This window comes from Solanum stenotomum, chromosome 11 (assembly GCF_019186545.1).
Source record: "Solanum stenotomum isolate F172 chromosome 11, ASM1918654v1, whole genome shotgun sequence".
In the NCBI taxonomy this organism is placed as follows: domain Eukaryota; kingdom Viridiplantae; phylum Streptophyta; class Magnoliopsida; order Solanales; family Solanaceae; genus Solanum; species Solanum stenotomum.
This window is the reverse complement of record NC_064292.1, coordinates 8,290,528-8,304,025: the sequence shown is the minus strand read 5'-3', so window position 1 is coordinate 8,304,025 and position 13,498 is coordinate 8,290,528. Positions and strand designations below refer to the sequence as shown.

At 28.4% G+C, this 13,498-nt stretch overlaps 1 protein-coding gene across 1 annotated transcript; it reads right to left on the bottom strand.

The window, feature by feature from the left end:
* Positions 1-9,361: 9,361 nt before the first annotated feature.
* Positions 9,362-12,732, bottom strand: LOC125844068 (transcription factor MYB83-like). The gene is made up of 2 exons (XM_049523309.1): positions 12,385-12,732; positions 9,362-10,393 (listed from the first exon to the last, which is right to left on the bottom strand). Exons 1-2 carry the CDS (start codon positions 12,696-12,698, stop codon positions 9,652-9,654), a joined length of 1,056 nt encoding a protein of 351 aa, XP_049379266.1. The 5' UTR covers positions 12,699-12,732; the 3' UTR covers positions 9,362-9,651.
* Positions 12,733-13,498: the final 766 nt, after the last annotated feature.

The following is a 13,498-nucleotide window of genomic DNA, read 5'->3' as shown; positions in this document are numbered from 1 at the left end:
TTAAACTAAAGATTGCATATAGAAAACAAGAACTATCATCTAATTATATAAATGAACAAACAAGGGATAAGAGTTTGAAAAATACTCTAATTTTGATCGGATTTGTTGTTGCGATGCTAAACTTTCATGAGGACCTATTACCTCCCTAGACTATTTAATACCATATTTTAAACATATATATTTGTCCACGTGGACATAAAAATTAATGTAAAATTATAAATAATAATGTGTCCACGTGGGCACATATATACCTTTAAAATACACTATTAAATAGTTCAGGGGGTAAAAAATATGATATTAAATAGTCTAGGGAGGTAATAAGTTCTCATGAAAGTTTAGTATCGCAACAGCAAATCCGACCAAAGTTAGTGTATTTTTCAGACCCTTATCCCAACAAACAAACATATATATATATATATATATATATATTTCTAGTGAATATGTGTTTCTTGTATAGTTAGCATTTGGTTTTGATTTTCATGTGTTTTACCGGCGGGAGAGGCACGGATGGTAATTATTCAATACCTTTAAGTAAGTAGAGTAAAAAGAGATCATCCACTCAGTCCTACTATTTCATCAGTAAATCTCAATCTAAATTCTTCAATCTGTTAGAGAAGCTCTCATCTCTGCTTATGACAAGAACATATCTACAAGGCTGAAAATTGCAAAGTTGCAGTAGTTGGACCATTGGATGGGTGAATTTTTCTAGTTACTGTTAAGTTTTCATGATTTAGTTAATTCTTTATACCTTTTATTCCATGAAATACTTTATTAATTTAATTATGAATGTATTGGTTTAATTACTACAAAATTAGCTTGAAGAGTAGTTGTAGCTTAGTTTTATATAAACTACAATGCAAATTGAATATTAAAATTTCATCAAAAGTGTTGCGGAGGTTATAACCCCACAAAATGAAGTACAAAAAATTAATTGTTGAGGTTATAAACCCCGCTATTTGTCTGTTGCGGGGGTTGCTTACAAACTCCCACAACTTAATAGCCACAGACCTAACAGTGGGAGTTCTTGGAACCCCTTCTGGGGGTTCTAAACCTTGCTCTTTGTAATTTTAACTCCCGATAATTGACTCTTTTTTTTGTAGTGATTATATATTATATTATATGTGAAAAGCTTTCAAATTAAAAGTGTTAAAAATATTCAAAATTACGAAAACTCTCGTAGCTTGAGGCATGTCAAGTTATATATTGTCCTTAAGAATATTTCATCCAAAAAATAGGTGTATCCCTTACGCTTCAACAAATCCTTCTAGTGTAAGAAGAATAATCTCAACTTTATAGTAAAATAATAATGACAAATTAATTAATTGTCATAGGTTACAAAGGTTAATGACTAATAACGAAGTTTAGTGGCTATGAAGAGGGTATAAAGAATTGAAAACTTCCAACATTAAAATGTAATTAATAAAGTAGCCATTGAATGATATATTAAAAGATAATTATTTTCTTTTATAATATGTTAGAATTTTTTCCTGACACTTCTCTACGGGAGTAAAAAATGAGCCCAACTATAAATAACCCGTTCAATTTTAATTTTTTTTATGATAGTAAAAATTCTTTTAATATCACTTAAATGTATATATTGTTCCGGAGACGCTATTTAAAAAAAAACTAATCTATTTATATTTGTTGTTTTAGGAAGTAGAGTATCATTTATATAACCCTAATTAAGTATATTCCTTCATAGTCATGTTAATGTATCTATACGCCTCACTTTTCGATAATATTTTTTTTTTTGTAAAGTTGTGCAAAAGTTACCATGTTTATATAGACGTATACATTTTTCTATTAATATTACAATATTCATTATTTTCGTCAATTCTAATGTATATTTTTTATATGCTAGATAATGAAACACCTCACCTAACGCTTATGTTAAACACTAATTTTATTTTTTTTATATATTGTTTGATTACCCAAAAAAAAACAACTCATAATTGTGAAAATCTGGAACTTAAAAATATGAATATGACGTAGTATATTGTTTGAGTTTGAAGAAAAACATCAAAATATCATTGAAACGTTAGTTGAATTTTTTTATTTGAGTAATTGCAATTTATTTTGATTGGATCATATTGATTTTTCATGAAAATATGAGCTCGAATATATAATTTTAGAAGTGTCTAGAATTGATTTGAGACGATTGTTTAGATTGAAAAGTCGAGTTTGAAGACTTCATCCATATATTCCCCATGCATACATCATGTATATTAGTATATATTATCCAATATACGTTTGTCTCCTGTATATAATGTAGGGAAAATTATATATTATAACAAATTATTAATTCAAATTAAATGCTATAACCACAGTTTGATTTAATTGTAATCTGTAGCAAACTGTTGCCATTCGCCTCTCTCCCTGAAATTCTCGCTCGCCACTCTCGTTTCTTGCTGGCAGTCTCTCCCTCACCTATCTCACTTTATACAAACACAAATGTATAGAATGCGTTTGTATTTGTATAAAGCGAGAGAAAACTGTATATAAAAACACAGATACATATATTTTCGTCCTATACACTTATAATTATACAAATATAGATCTTCCCCTGCGGAGTTCTGTTTTGTCTTTCTCTGTTTCTCGCTTTATACAAACACAAATTATACAAATTACAATGTATAATTTGTGTTGTATAAAGCGAGAGAGAGAGATTTGATATACAAACATTTTATTTCGATTCAATTGTATACAAATTCAAATTTTATGCAGATATACAAACGCAATCATTGATACATATACATAGTAGTTACATATATACAATTATCTAACCTATATGCATATACAATTGCTGCGCTTTTATACAAACGAGAGGCCTGCCAACAAAATTATACAAAACGAATGCTCCTGCCAGCGAGTTATATAATCTGATGCTCCATTGCAAACATAAAGTTTGCTATGGAGCGCAATTATGCAAACTATAGCTATAGCATATAAATATGATTTTTATGTTTGCTAAACCTAAAATTTACTCAATGTATATCTATATATATTCACAAAAAACTTATGTAATATGCATGATATATGACCAGAGGTGGATTTAAGATTTATAAAACATGGTTACACCACTGAAAAGGTTGAAAAAGAATGTATTAAGTGTGAATTGATTTGTATTCTCTTTTTTTTTGGATAAATAACTCAATATTCAATTAAGTGCACTATTAAATCCTTTTGAAGTATGGTTATCAACCTATAATATTAGTTCAATTCTAAAAAAAATATATACACGATATAGTTTGGACTTAAATCCCTTCCGATATACACATGTTACATAGTTTATGTTTGAAATTTTGACTCCAACCTAATAAAAATCTCTTCCAATATTGCTTAATTTTTTTGATATAGCTTCGTCTAGGTTTTTCAAAATGATCATTATAGTTTTAGATTCAAATTTAGTTGTGATTTCAAAATTGAAAGTTTTGATGAGATTTTGCATTGATGAATTGTGAAATTTTGTTGTTGTATTAGTTACAAAATTCGATTGTTTGAGAGACATTATTGAAAAATTATTAGTTTTTCACTAAAATTTTCACTTGAAACATGTTTAGTGGTTATTTCTATAAATATTTTGATTGTAATATTGGTGAAAAAAAGAAAAAAAAATACTAATTTTATCATATAGTAAAATTAGAAAGTTTTCCACTATTTCAGTGAGAATTTGTTTATGATATTCATGTATTTTCCTGAGTTGGTTCGATGAAAAATGAGTAAATAATATTCTTTAACTTAACACACATATCCCACTGATTCACGATGAGAAAAATCTTCGTTACTAATAGTGTTTGATGTACACCAATTGTGAATAACTAAGGGAAGGTATTTATTGGGACTCTTTACAAGAGGTGTATAATTACAGCATGTTTGTGAACGTACAACTCAACAAATAGAGACGTACCTTCAATTCTCCAAGGCTTTTTTTTAAAAAAAGTAGAAAATCAATTTTCTTTCATATTTATTGTGCATTTTTAATTCTTAACTGTAAAATAATGCAGTGGCAAACTGTTAAACTAAAAATTGCACATATGAAAAATGTTGACGAAATAGAGGCTCACTTCTTAAGTCTTGTGTGCTAAAAAAAAAAATTACTAGAGCTTAAAGGTAAGTAAGTTCTACAAAGTGGGATTACACCAATTTTGTTGTATCTATGGGCTGGAGTACCATTGGTCAATCAAGAAAGCCCTTGTTCAGAAGATGCATGTCGCAGAAATGAAGATGATGAGATGGATGTGTGGGCATACTAGTAGAGATAGAATTAGGAATAAGGATATCTGAAATAAGTTAGGGGTGACCTCTGTGGTAGACAAGATGAGGAAAGTGAGACTAAGATGATTTAGACATGTAAAGAGGAGATACATGCACCAATAACGAGGTGTGAGAGATTGGATTAGTAGGTGTGAGGAGATGTAGAGGTAGGCTAATAATTGTATTGGGGAAATGTGATTCGACAAGACATGACACAACTTCAACTTAATTATCGAAGACATAACCTTAGATAGGAGGGTATGAAGGGGGGTAGTGAATTAAGGTAGAAGATTAGTAGGTAGTTGAGCTTAGACTCGCTTTTCGACGAATTTAAGCTTGGTGGGAGCACAGGAGCACTGTCCATTGTAGTATTAGTCTTATACAAATATTTTCTTTTCAGTTATCACCTTATCTCGTTGTTCTTACTGTTTCTTTTCTCTGAATGCTCTATAATGCCTTCTTTATTAATTGACATGTTTTCTTCACTGTCGTATTTCTTTTGAATATATATTTTGATTTGTTGCACTTAAATCGAGAGTCTTTCGAAAACAACCTCTCTCCGTAGAGATATAAGATATGCATACACTGTTATTAGTTTATGTAATTATTAGTTCTCTGTAATAGTTATTGTGCATCCTTAATTCTTAACAATTAGCTAAAAGTCAAATAAAATCCTTTTATATCTATGCAGTACCATTTGATGGGATAGTTATTGTGCATCTTTATAAATTCTTAAATTTAAAATAATGCAATGTCAAACTATTAAACTAAAATTGCATATAGAAAAAAAGAACTATCATCTAATATAAATGAACAAACATATTTCTAGTGAAAAAGACATTGTAACATATAAACAATTAAAAACAAGGTAATGTTGTAACTTAAATTGCCAAAATAAAAGAAAATGAACATATTACTTAAGACTTAAATAAAGAATCTGTTTGATTGGTAGGTAATAACTACATGAGAAACGTGTACTATTGTGCATGCATTTTCATTTATTCTTTGATTGGTAGGTAATAAAATTAATTTGAATATTTTTGATATATGTGAAATATTTATAAACTTTTTGAGTGAATTGCAAGTTGGGAAATTGTTAAAAATCAGTGAAAGTGAAAGCTACATGAGAAACATGTCTATTGTGTATGCATTTTCAATTAATTATTTGATTGGTAGTAATACAATTAATTTGGATTTCTAATCATGTGAAATATATATAACTTTGATGTAAAAATAATAATATATATCTACACTATCAAATTACCTAAAAAATTATAAATAATACGTGACCTTTTTTCGATAAAAATGAAAGTTACTAACCTAAACAAGTTAAAATACACTTATATAATATAAAAATCAATCAGTGAAAATGAAACCAAAAGCTGCTCAAGAGATGAGAGATCGATGTACCATGCGTGCATATGACTTTTTAATTTAATTCTTTGTTTGGTGAAAATGATTTTTTCGAGAATCTTTTTTTTTGAAGTGGTTCGTCAAATCCTCTAACCTAAGAGTAGTTAAAATAAAAATATGATTCTCCCGTTTTTTATTTCCTTTTCTCTGAAACTGATGTCTTGGACTTGTCATTTGAAATACACACTTCAGGTGGATTAATACTTCTTAAGGAAACTAAACTTAATTATTGTAGTGAATAAATTTTGTTGACAAAAACATAAAACTTATTAGTTACAACAAGGTAACAAAATTCTCAAAAAAACAACAACAAGGTAACAAATACTACTAATTTTGTAACTTGGACTGTTACAATTAAATAAATTCAATATCTTTTTTTCCCTTTTGGGGAGTGAGAAAGAAATGGGGAGAAAATGGTGATTGGTCGGCTTACAATTTTTTATTATCAGATATTGATTCAAAATTCAAAATTTATGAGTTTTATATTATAATCTCATGACAATATCATATATACTATATCATATGTGAGAAACTTCCAAATTAAAAGTGTTAAAAAAATTAAACATCATGAATACTCTCGTAGCAGCATATCAAAGACACTCATATCCGTCAGAATATTTCATTAATATTGTAGGCGTAATTTTCAGAATTCAGTAAATTATTCTAGTATAAAATTAAAAGTCAAAATTTAACAAAAAATTTCGATTGATGAAAAATCCAACAACTCAAAAAGTATGAAGAATATTTCTTTTTCAAGTATCTCTCAGAGAAAACAATGTGCTCATATATATGTATAGGAAGAATAATCTCAACTTTATAGTCAAATAATATTGTTGACAAATTAATATTCAAAATCATGTGTCATATATATGTTACGAAAGGTTAATGACTAACATTAAAGAAGGTTTAGTGGCTATGAAGAGGGTCTAAAGAATTGAAAACTTCCCAACATTTTATAATATAAAGTAGCCATTGAATGATATTCAAAGATAATTATTTTCTTTTATAATAATTTATATTGATTTTATTTAACAATTCCCACATATCTAAAAATAAAAAAAAAGTGAATAAAAAGTTTTGATAGTTATGGAATTAAAGCTGACCTCATTGCAATGCACAATTTACGTAATCAAACAATCTTCCAGACAAATACCTATATTAAAGTCACATTAGTTAGTTATGGAATGTCATAAATCTTGAGGTGAAATGATTTAGGGAAGCACTTATTTTAATCCTGTAGCTAATTAATTAGCTTTTAACTATACACAAATCACTTTGTCTCCTAACCTAAACTGACAAAAAAAATAATCCATCTTAGACCTTTAGTGGTAATAATAAATAAGCATAATATATAAATATACTTTTTAATTTGGCCTCATTTCATTTTTATGTCTTTCAACTTTAAGTTAATTTGCATAAGTAGACACTTAAACTTGTAGAAAATTGAATAAATAGACACACATGTCCTACTTGGCCAGTGGCGGAGCCAACATTTTTACTAAGAGTGTCCAAGAATAATAGTGTGCGACTGTCAAAATAAAACAAAAAAAATATTATGCTATTTGAGGTTTGAACCGGAACTTCTTCATTCAAATGAACACACGCCAAATGTATAACTTTTGTCAAGGATATCCAACTTTATATATATATATATATATCTGTTAAATGTAGAATTTAACATATATATGTATATACAACATAATTTTCCGACTAACATAGGACTCATGTGTTTACTTGTTCAATTTTATACATGTTTAAGCTAAGTGTCTACTTGTGCACACTCAAAGTTGAAAGACATAAATGTGAAATGAGGTCAAGTTAAATGACATATTTATGTATCATACCTAATAAATATGTGTGTTTTTTAACCCCTTTCCCTAGAAGCTTCCACGTTTGCTCTCTTGGTAATTCGAACTCACAACCTTAAAATTGAAAGTGAAGGGTGCTTACCATCCGAACAACTCTCTCTTGTCTAAATATGTGTGTTTATAATCAACATTCTATATAAATGTTATTAAAGACTTTAGTGACTCTGGATGCAATGACATTTAACTTAATTGTCGCTAAATATTTTTATGCAAACAAAAATTATAGTTAAAAGAAAAAATTATTGTCACTAAATATCTCTTTTGTTGTAGTGCTCACCTGCAACCCAACATGCATGGAAAAGGAGTTGCAATAAAAATAATCCAGTGAAATCCTATAAGTGGGACCTGCAAGGAATAGAGTGTACGCAGATCTTACCTCTGCCTTGGGAGATAGAGCTAGAGGTTGTTTCCTATAGACCCCGACTCAACAAAAGATATTTTAAAGTAGTTTGAAAAAAATAAGTTATAGGAAAAAAATAAAGAAAGTCTGACAAATTATGTTGAAAAGAAATGAACTGTAACTATAATAAAATAATAAATAATTGAAGTATTAAAAAGAATAATAGATAGTAACAAAAATTAAAAGACTAGAAGACTATAAAAATTAAGATCCGATTAAATTCAGATTAATATATTATAAGACTTATTTCTAGAAGCAACACTCCTATATATATTGATTTTTGTCATCCCAAAGAACTCTAATACAAAATCCCAAAATTCTAACCATTCCATTGCAATTCATATTTTTACTTATTTATGATAAGTTTTTTTATTACCCTGGCCATAATTTCATTTTGCACTGATTAACTTCCCTATCGAAAATGACTGTGTTGCAACCTTTAGATGTGAGAGTGGAAAAGTTAATAAAGCTATCATTATTCTTTGAATTCAACCATTAAGGTTAAGTAGTAATTAATGTTATGATTACAAAGTCCTAATGACAATTAGAGCCAAGCTGACTTTTCACTCTCTTATGGGGAAACTTCATATTCCAAGTGGACTTATAAATACTTTAGAGATTAAACTCCATTTAAGGGGAAGATTACTAGCGTGTCATATCCATAATCCTTGATTAATATTCTCTCCGTTCATTTTTATGTGTCCACTTTAAATTTTATATGTTCTTTAAGAAATAATGATCACTATGAGTATGTTGCCATAATATCGATATTAATTGATGTATAGTCTGTCTTCAGAAATAATCTGGGGAATAAGTAATTAATAATATTGAAGGTAAAAATGAAGTCTTTTCTTGATAAATGACAAGCAAAAATGAAAATGTATTTTTACTGAATAAATAAAAGTGAACGAGGGAGTATTCATAATAACCCTTGATTAGTCGTAATAATATACTCAAAGCATGCAAGCACACACATAGACAAACAAACAAATACTCCCTCGGTTTATTTTACTTGTTCATAATATTAAAAATATAATTTTCATGGTTAATTGTTACTCTTAACATATCAAGAGAAATATTTATTTTTTCATTTTTCCCCACAAAATTAATTACTTATTCTCAAATTATTTTTTAAAGGATGTGTAAAGTCCTGAACAAGTAAAAATGAACGGAGAAGAAAGTATGATACACGAGGATGACTTATAAAAATGTCCATTAAAAGTAGGAAACCGATAGGATCATTTTTCAAGCATGAATAGAAAGACATAGAGATAATTATTTGTCTATAAGACTTGTTCAATCCACTAATTAAAAACATATTTGATTACATGTTCAATGATTTTGTACACAATAAGACTAATAGACAATCACTAATTTCTACATTATAACATGTGACTGACTATACATATCTCTGCAAGAGTATGTCATATTGTGATTATTACAAACACCTAAATGAAGTACAAATGACCAAATTACCCTTTTTCCAATTACATCATTTAAAGTACATGAAAAATATCCTAAAATATAAAAAATATATATATCTACTTGGAAATTATCCTTATTTTTGTGAGATTCTTTACCCTCTCATCTTCTATTTCATGTCCAAATTTATATATGAACTATATGTATAGGATTGAAAACATGTGGCCTAATGTTGAAAAAGGAAGAAAAAAAAAGGTCTTGATCTCCATAGGGATATTAAATGTTGTTGTAGGGTTATTCAACTTGGAAATCAAGAAAAGGGAAAGGTGAAACATCCTTCATCAATTCCTCCAAGTCCCACTCTCCCACTTTTACATCATCTCCTTCCCAATAATTCCCTATCCCTCCAAAATTTTCTACTTTGATATTACTACAAGTATTGAAATTATGGCCAGTGTTGATCAAGTTGGTCATGTTGTTATGGTTATTGTTGTTTTGATGATGACTAAAATTCCCATTTTGAACATTTTGATACTCAATACTTACATTCTCCAATGGTGGAACATATAGCTCATGACCTTCCATACTAAGATTTCCTCCAAATATCCCATGATTATTCCCATAAAAGAGACTACCACCATTAGTACTCACAATATTCCCTCCTTGCACCATGCATGGTTGTGTAGTACTCAAGTATGAGGGCGCGTTGAATCCATTAGGTATGTTTATTAAGGTGTGCTCGAGGGTAGGCAAAGGATCAATATTTATGGTGTTTAGGGCTATAGACGAGGAAGAAGGCGAGGTTGAGTCCATGTACATGGACATTAGGTTATGTTTGAGCATTGGCATGAATCCTTGTTGAGTGACTCCCATGTTGAGTTCTTTGGAGGGATGATCTGAGGATGAATCACTTGCATTTGGTGATGGTGTAGAGGATGATGATGAGTTCTTTAGCCTCTTTTTCAATGTCGAATTCCAAAAATTCTTGATTTCATTATCAGTACGTCCAGGCAAACGTGAAGCTATTTGAGACCACCTTTGGAGTAAAAAATAAATTAAGAGTCAATATTTATAGGTCAATAGCCATGTACAAAAATATATACACTATTTATGTATAAAATATAATGTACAAATTCCTTGGTCAAATTGGGAGAATGTGAAAGTCATGTAAAACATGCTTATATAATATGATGATCTGCTTGGAAAAAAAATATTCTTGTAAAAATGAAGATCGGGGAATAAGAAGAGCATTTTCAACTCTAAGACAATTATGTTATATATTAATTTACTTGATCAATATTATATTCAACTTTGCCCTTTTGACTAAGAAGAACTAAGTGCACTTAATTAATGTGATCTCTTGCTTGTTAATATTATAATTTGGATTTTATTTTATCTATAATAGAAGAGTTTAATTTATATATACAGATAATGCACACAAAAAATAACACATTATTAATTTAAAATAGATAATAAGTAATATATTTTGAGTTGTAAAAAATTTCTCCAAGCCATCCCATTCGTTGTATATATTTATATGAGTTTTTCCCAACCTTTATTGTGGAAACAAAAAAATGTGTATTCACCAATTTAATAGGTTTTTTTTTTGTCCAATAGTTATTAATTCTCTTTAAAAAAATCATATTTTTTGTTGAAGAAAATCGAAATTAAGAAGAAATATGACGTTTTTTAGATGATAACTATTAGTTCAGTTATCATATAAAATATCAATTCAGCTTGGGTTGATTTCTCGTAATTTAATTTGGTGAATATTGTTAATTAATTCATTGAATTTGAAAACGTATAAGTGAAGATATGCATGTTAATAAATCATGTAAGTTGTTGAAGTCAATAACATCATAATTAGCTTTATCATGTTAGCCATTGAAAATTACCTGTAATTTCACTGTGTTGTCCCCTTAATATAACTAACTACTAATTAATTACTAACATTTAGAGATACTACTAATTGTTTCCTTAATTCATTTTTTTACATATATGTAGTTATAACAAATTAAAGTATAATATTTATAATGTAATAATTCCTTAAAATCCATGACAAAAATGATTTCTTTTATGTATTAGGTATTTTTATCGTAGGAATTATATATGTCCCTATTTATTTCATGTAGATAGACTAGTAGTTTATGAAGGTAGATATTGGAGATATACCTTTTTTTAATCTTCAAGGTATTCACTCAAAATACAATTTTCATCTAAAATTTTCAAATTTATTATGATATTTCAAAATTATGATTTTGCTTTTGCATATAGAATATCGAAGAAATTATCCGCTAAAAAAAGATTGATTTAATTTATATATACTAATTGCCTAAATATTTTTAACACCATCAATACATATTTCAATTTATTATAGTTGCAAGTGACCTGTTTTATTTTCAAGTTGCTAATTTCATTTTTTTTCTGAGTGGACAACTACATATACTTAATTCAAATACACTAATAATGCTAATAACAACATCATCACATTATTTTTACCTGTTTTAGCAGGTAATATATTACATTTTCAAAATATTAAATTTCATATTCTAAAGAAGCTTACTTGTAAATATTTTTTAATTGATCGAATAGTGTGAAATATTATTTACATTTTAATAATATATAAAACTTTAAATTCTTTTACACTCCTGATGAGAGTACACAAGTTGAACTCAACCAAAAAAAAAAAAAAAGATTTAAGTTATATACATCTTTTTCACTATAATTATACTAAATTTACCTAGTAATGAAATGTTAGTTAACCATTTTTATCAAATGGTCAATTAATATTATCAAGAAATTTACCTGCAATTATCAAATAAATTATCTAATTATATAAATATTTTTTATATCATCGATATATATAAAATTTAAAACCCTTTCAAAAGAATACTACTAACCTACATGCACATATATACACATCACAACACATATCTCATGACTTTTTTTTATGTTGTGTTAACATTTCTTTATACTTTGTATTTTCTTAACGAAAATTCTGACTCGAAAGAAGAGAGAGAGACAAACCTGTTACCAAGAATGGAATGTAAATGTATAATATGTTCTTCTTCTTGAGGTGAAAATGCACCTCTCTTAAGATCTGGCCTCAAATAATTAATCCATCTGAGTCTACAACTCTTTCCACATCTTTGTAATCCAGCATTTCTTGCTACATCACTCCAACACCCTTGTCCATTTGTTAGCATATAATGCATAAGCTTCTCATCTTCCTCTGGAGACCACAACCCTTTTCTTAGCTTAACGTTCGTGTTATTATTGTTGTTGTTACTGTTCTTTGCGGAGGAGGAAGAGGAGGAGGAGGAGAACTCAGGCTTCCTCATTGTAATCTTTCTTTCTTTTGGTTTTTAGACACTCTATTTTTTTTTCTTGTCTCCCCAACTGTTTTGATGTAAAAAGAAGTCACTAACTTTATATTGATGAGCACCATCAACATCAAAAATATTTTAAATTGAAAAAAAAATGAGAAAAACAAGAGGAAGAGAGAGAGTGAAACTTCTATGGAATGAAAATCATGATCATGATGATAGTGATGGTTGTGGGGCTTTGCTTAGAAATGGGGAATCAAGAGAATAGAGAGGGTATAAGGAATGAAACATAGGTGGGGTGGGGAGAGTAAAACCTGATTCAGAATTTAAATTTGATCGTTCAATATTTATGTTTTTTATCGTTGATTTATCTACTTTTCTAATATTATGGTTCAAAATTTTGGAATTTATTTGAGATTTTATCAAAACTTGGAAAAATATATACTACGTAAAAATACTAAATTCAATTAAACTCGTTTGGAGTACAAATGTACAATGTATTTTCCTTTGAGGGGGTGGGGGTAAAGGGGGTAGGGTGGTGTTGGTTGATAAGTCTAGGTGAAAACGGTTTGGAAAAGGATAGATGGTCTTCTTGTCTTTGACTCCAGATATTGTCTTTTTCCTCTATGCATATTTCTTCACAAGTAAGTTAATGTTTAAAAGTTGAAGGGATACTAAAATATGTATATTATAAGAATTAGTATATCTTTTTTATACAACTCTATAAGTGCATGAAATTAAAATGGAAAGTTTGTTTTGTAACCAAGTCTAATATTATGATATATATTTGCTTCCACTTCACATAATCTTCCCTA

Excerpts from the sequence above, each read along its gene's own strand:
- LOC125844068 (XM_049523309.1), bottom strand. The coding sequence starts at position 12,698 with ATGAGGAAGCCTGAGTTCTCCTCCTCCTCCTCTTCCTCCTCCGCAAAG. Across the intron at positions 10,394-12,384 it reads CATTCCATTCTTGGTAACAG|GTGGTCTCAAATAGCTTCAC; the intron begins GTTTGTCTCTCT and ends TTTACTCCAAAG.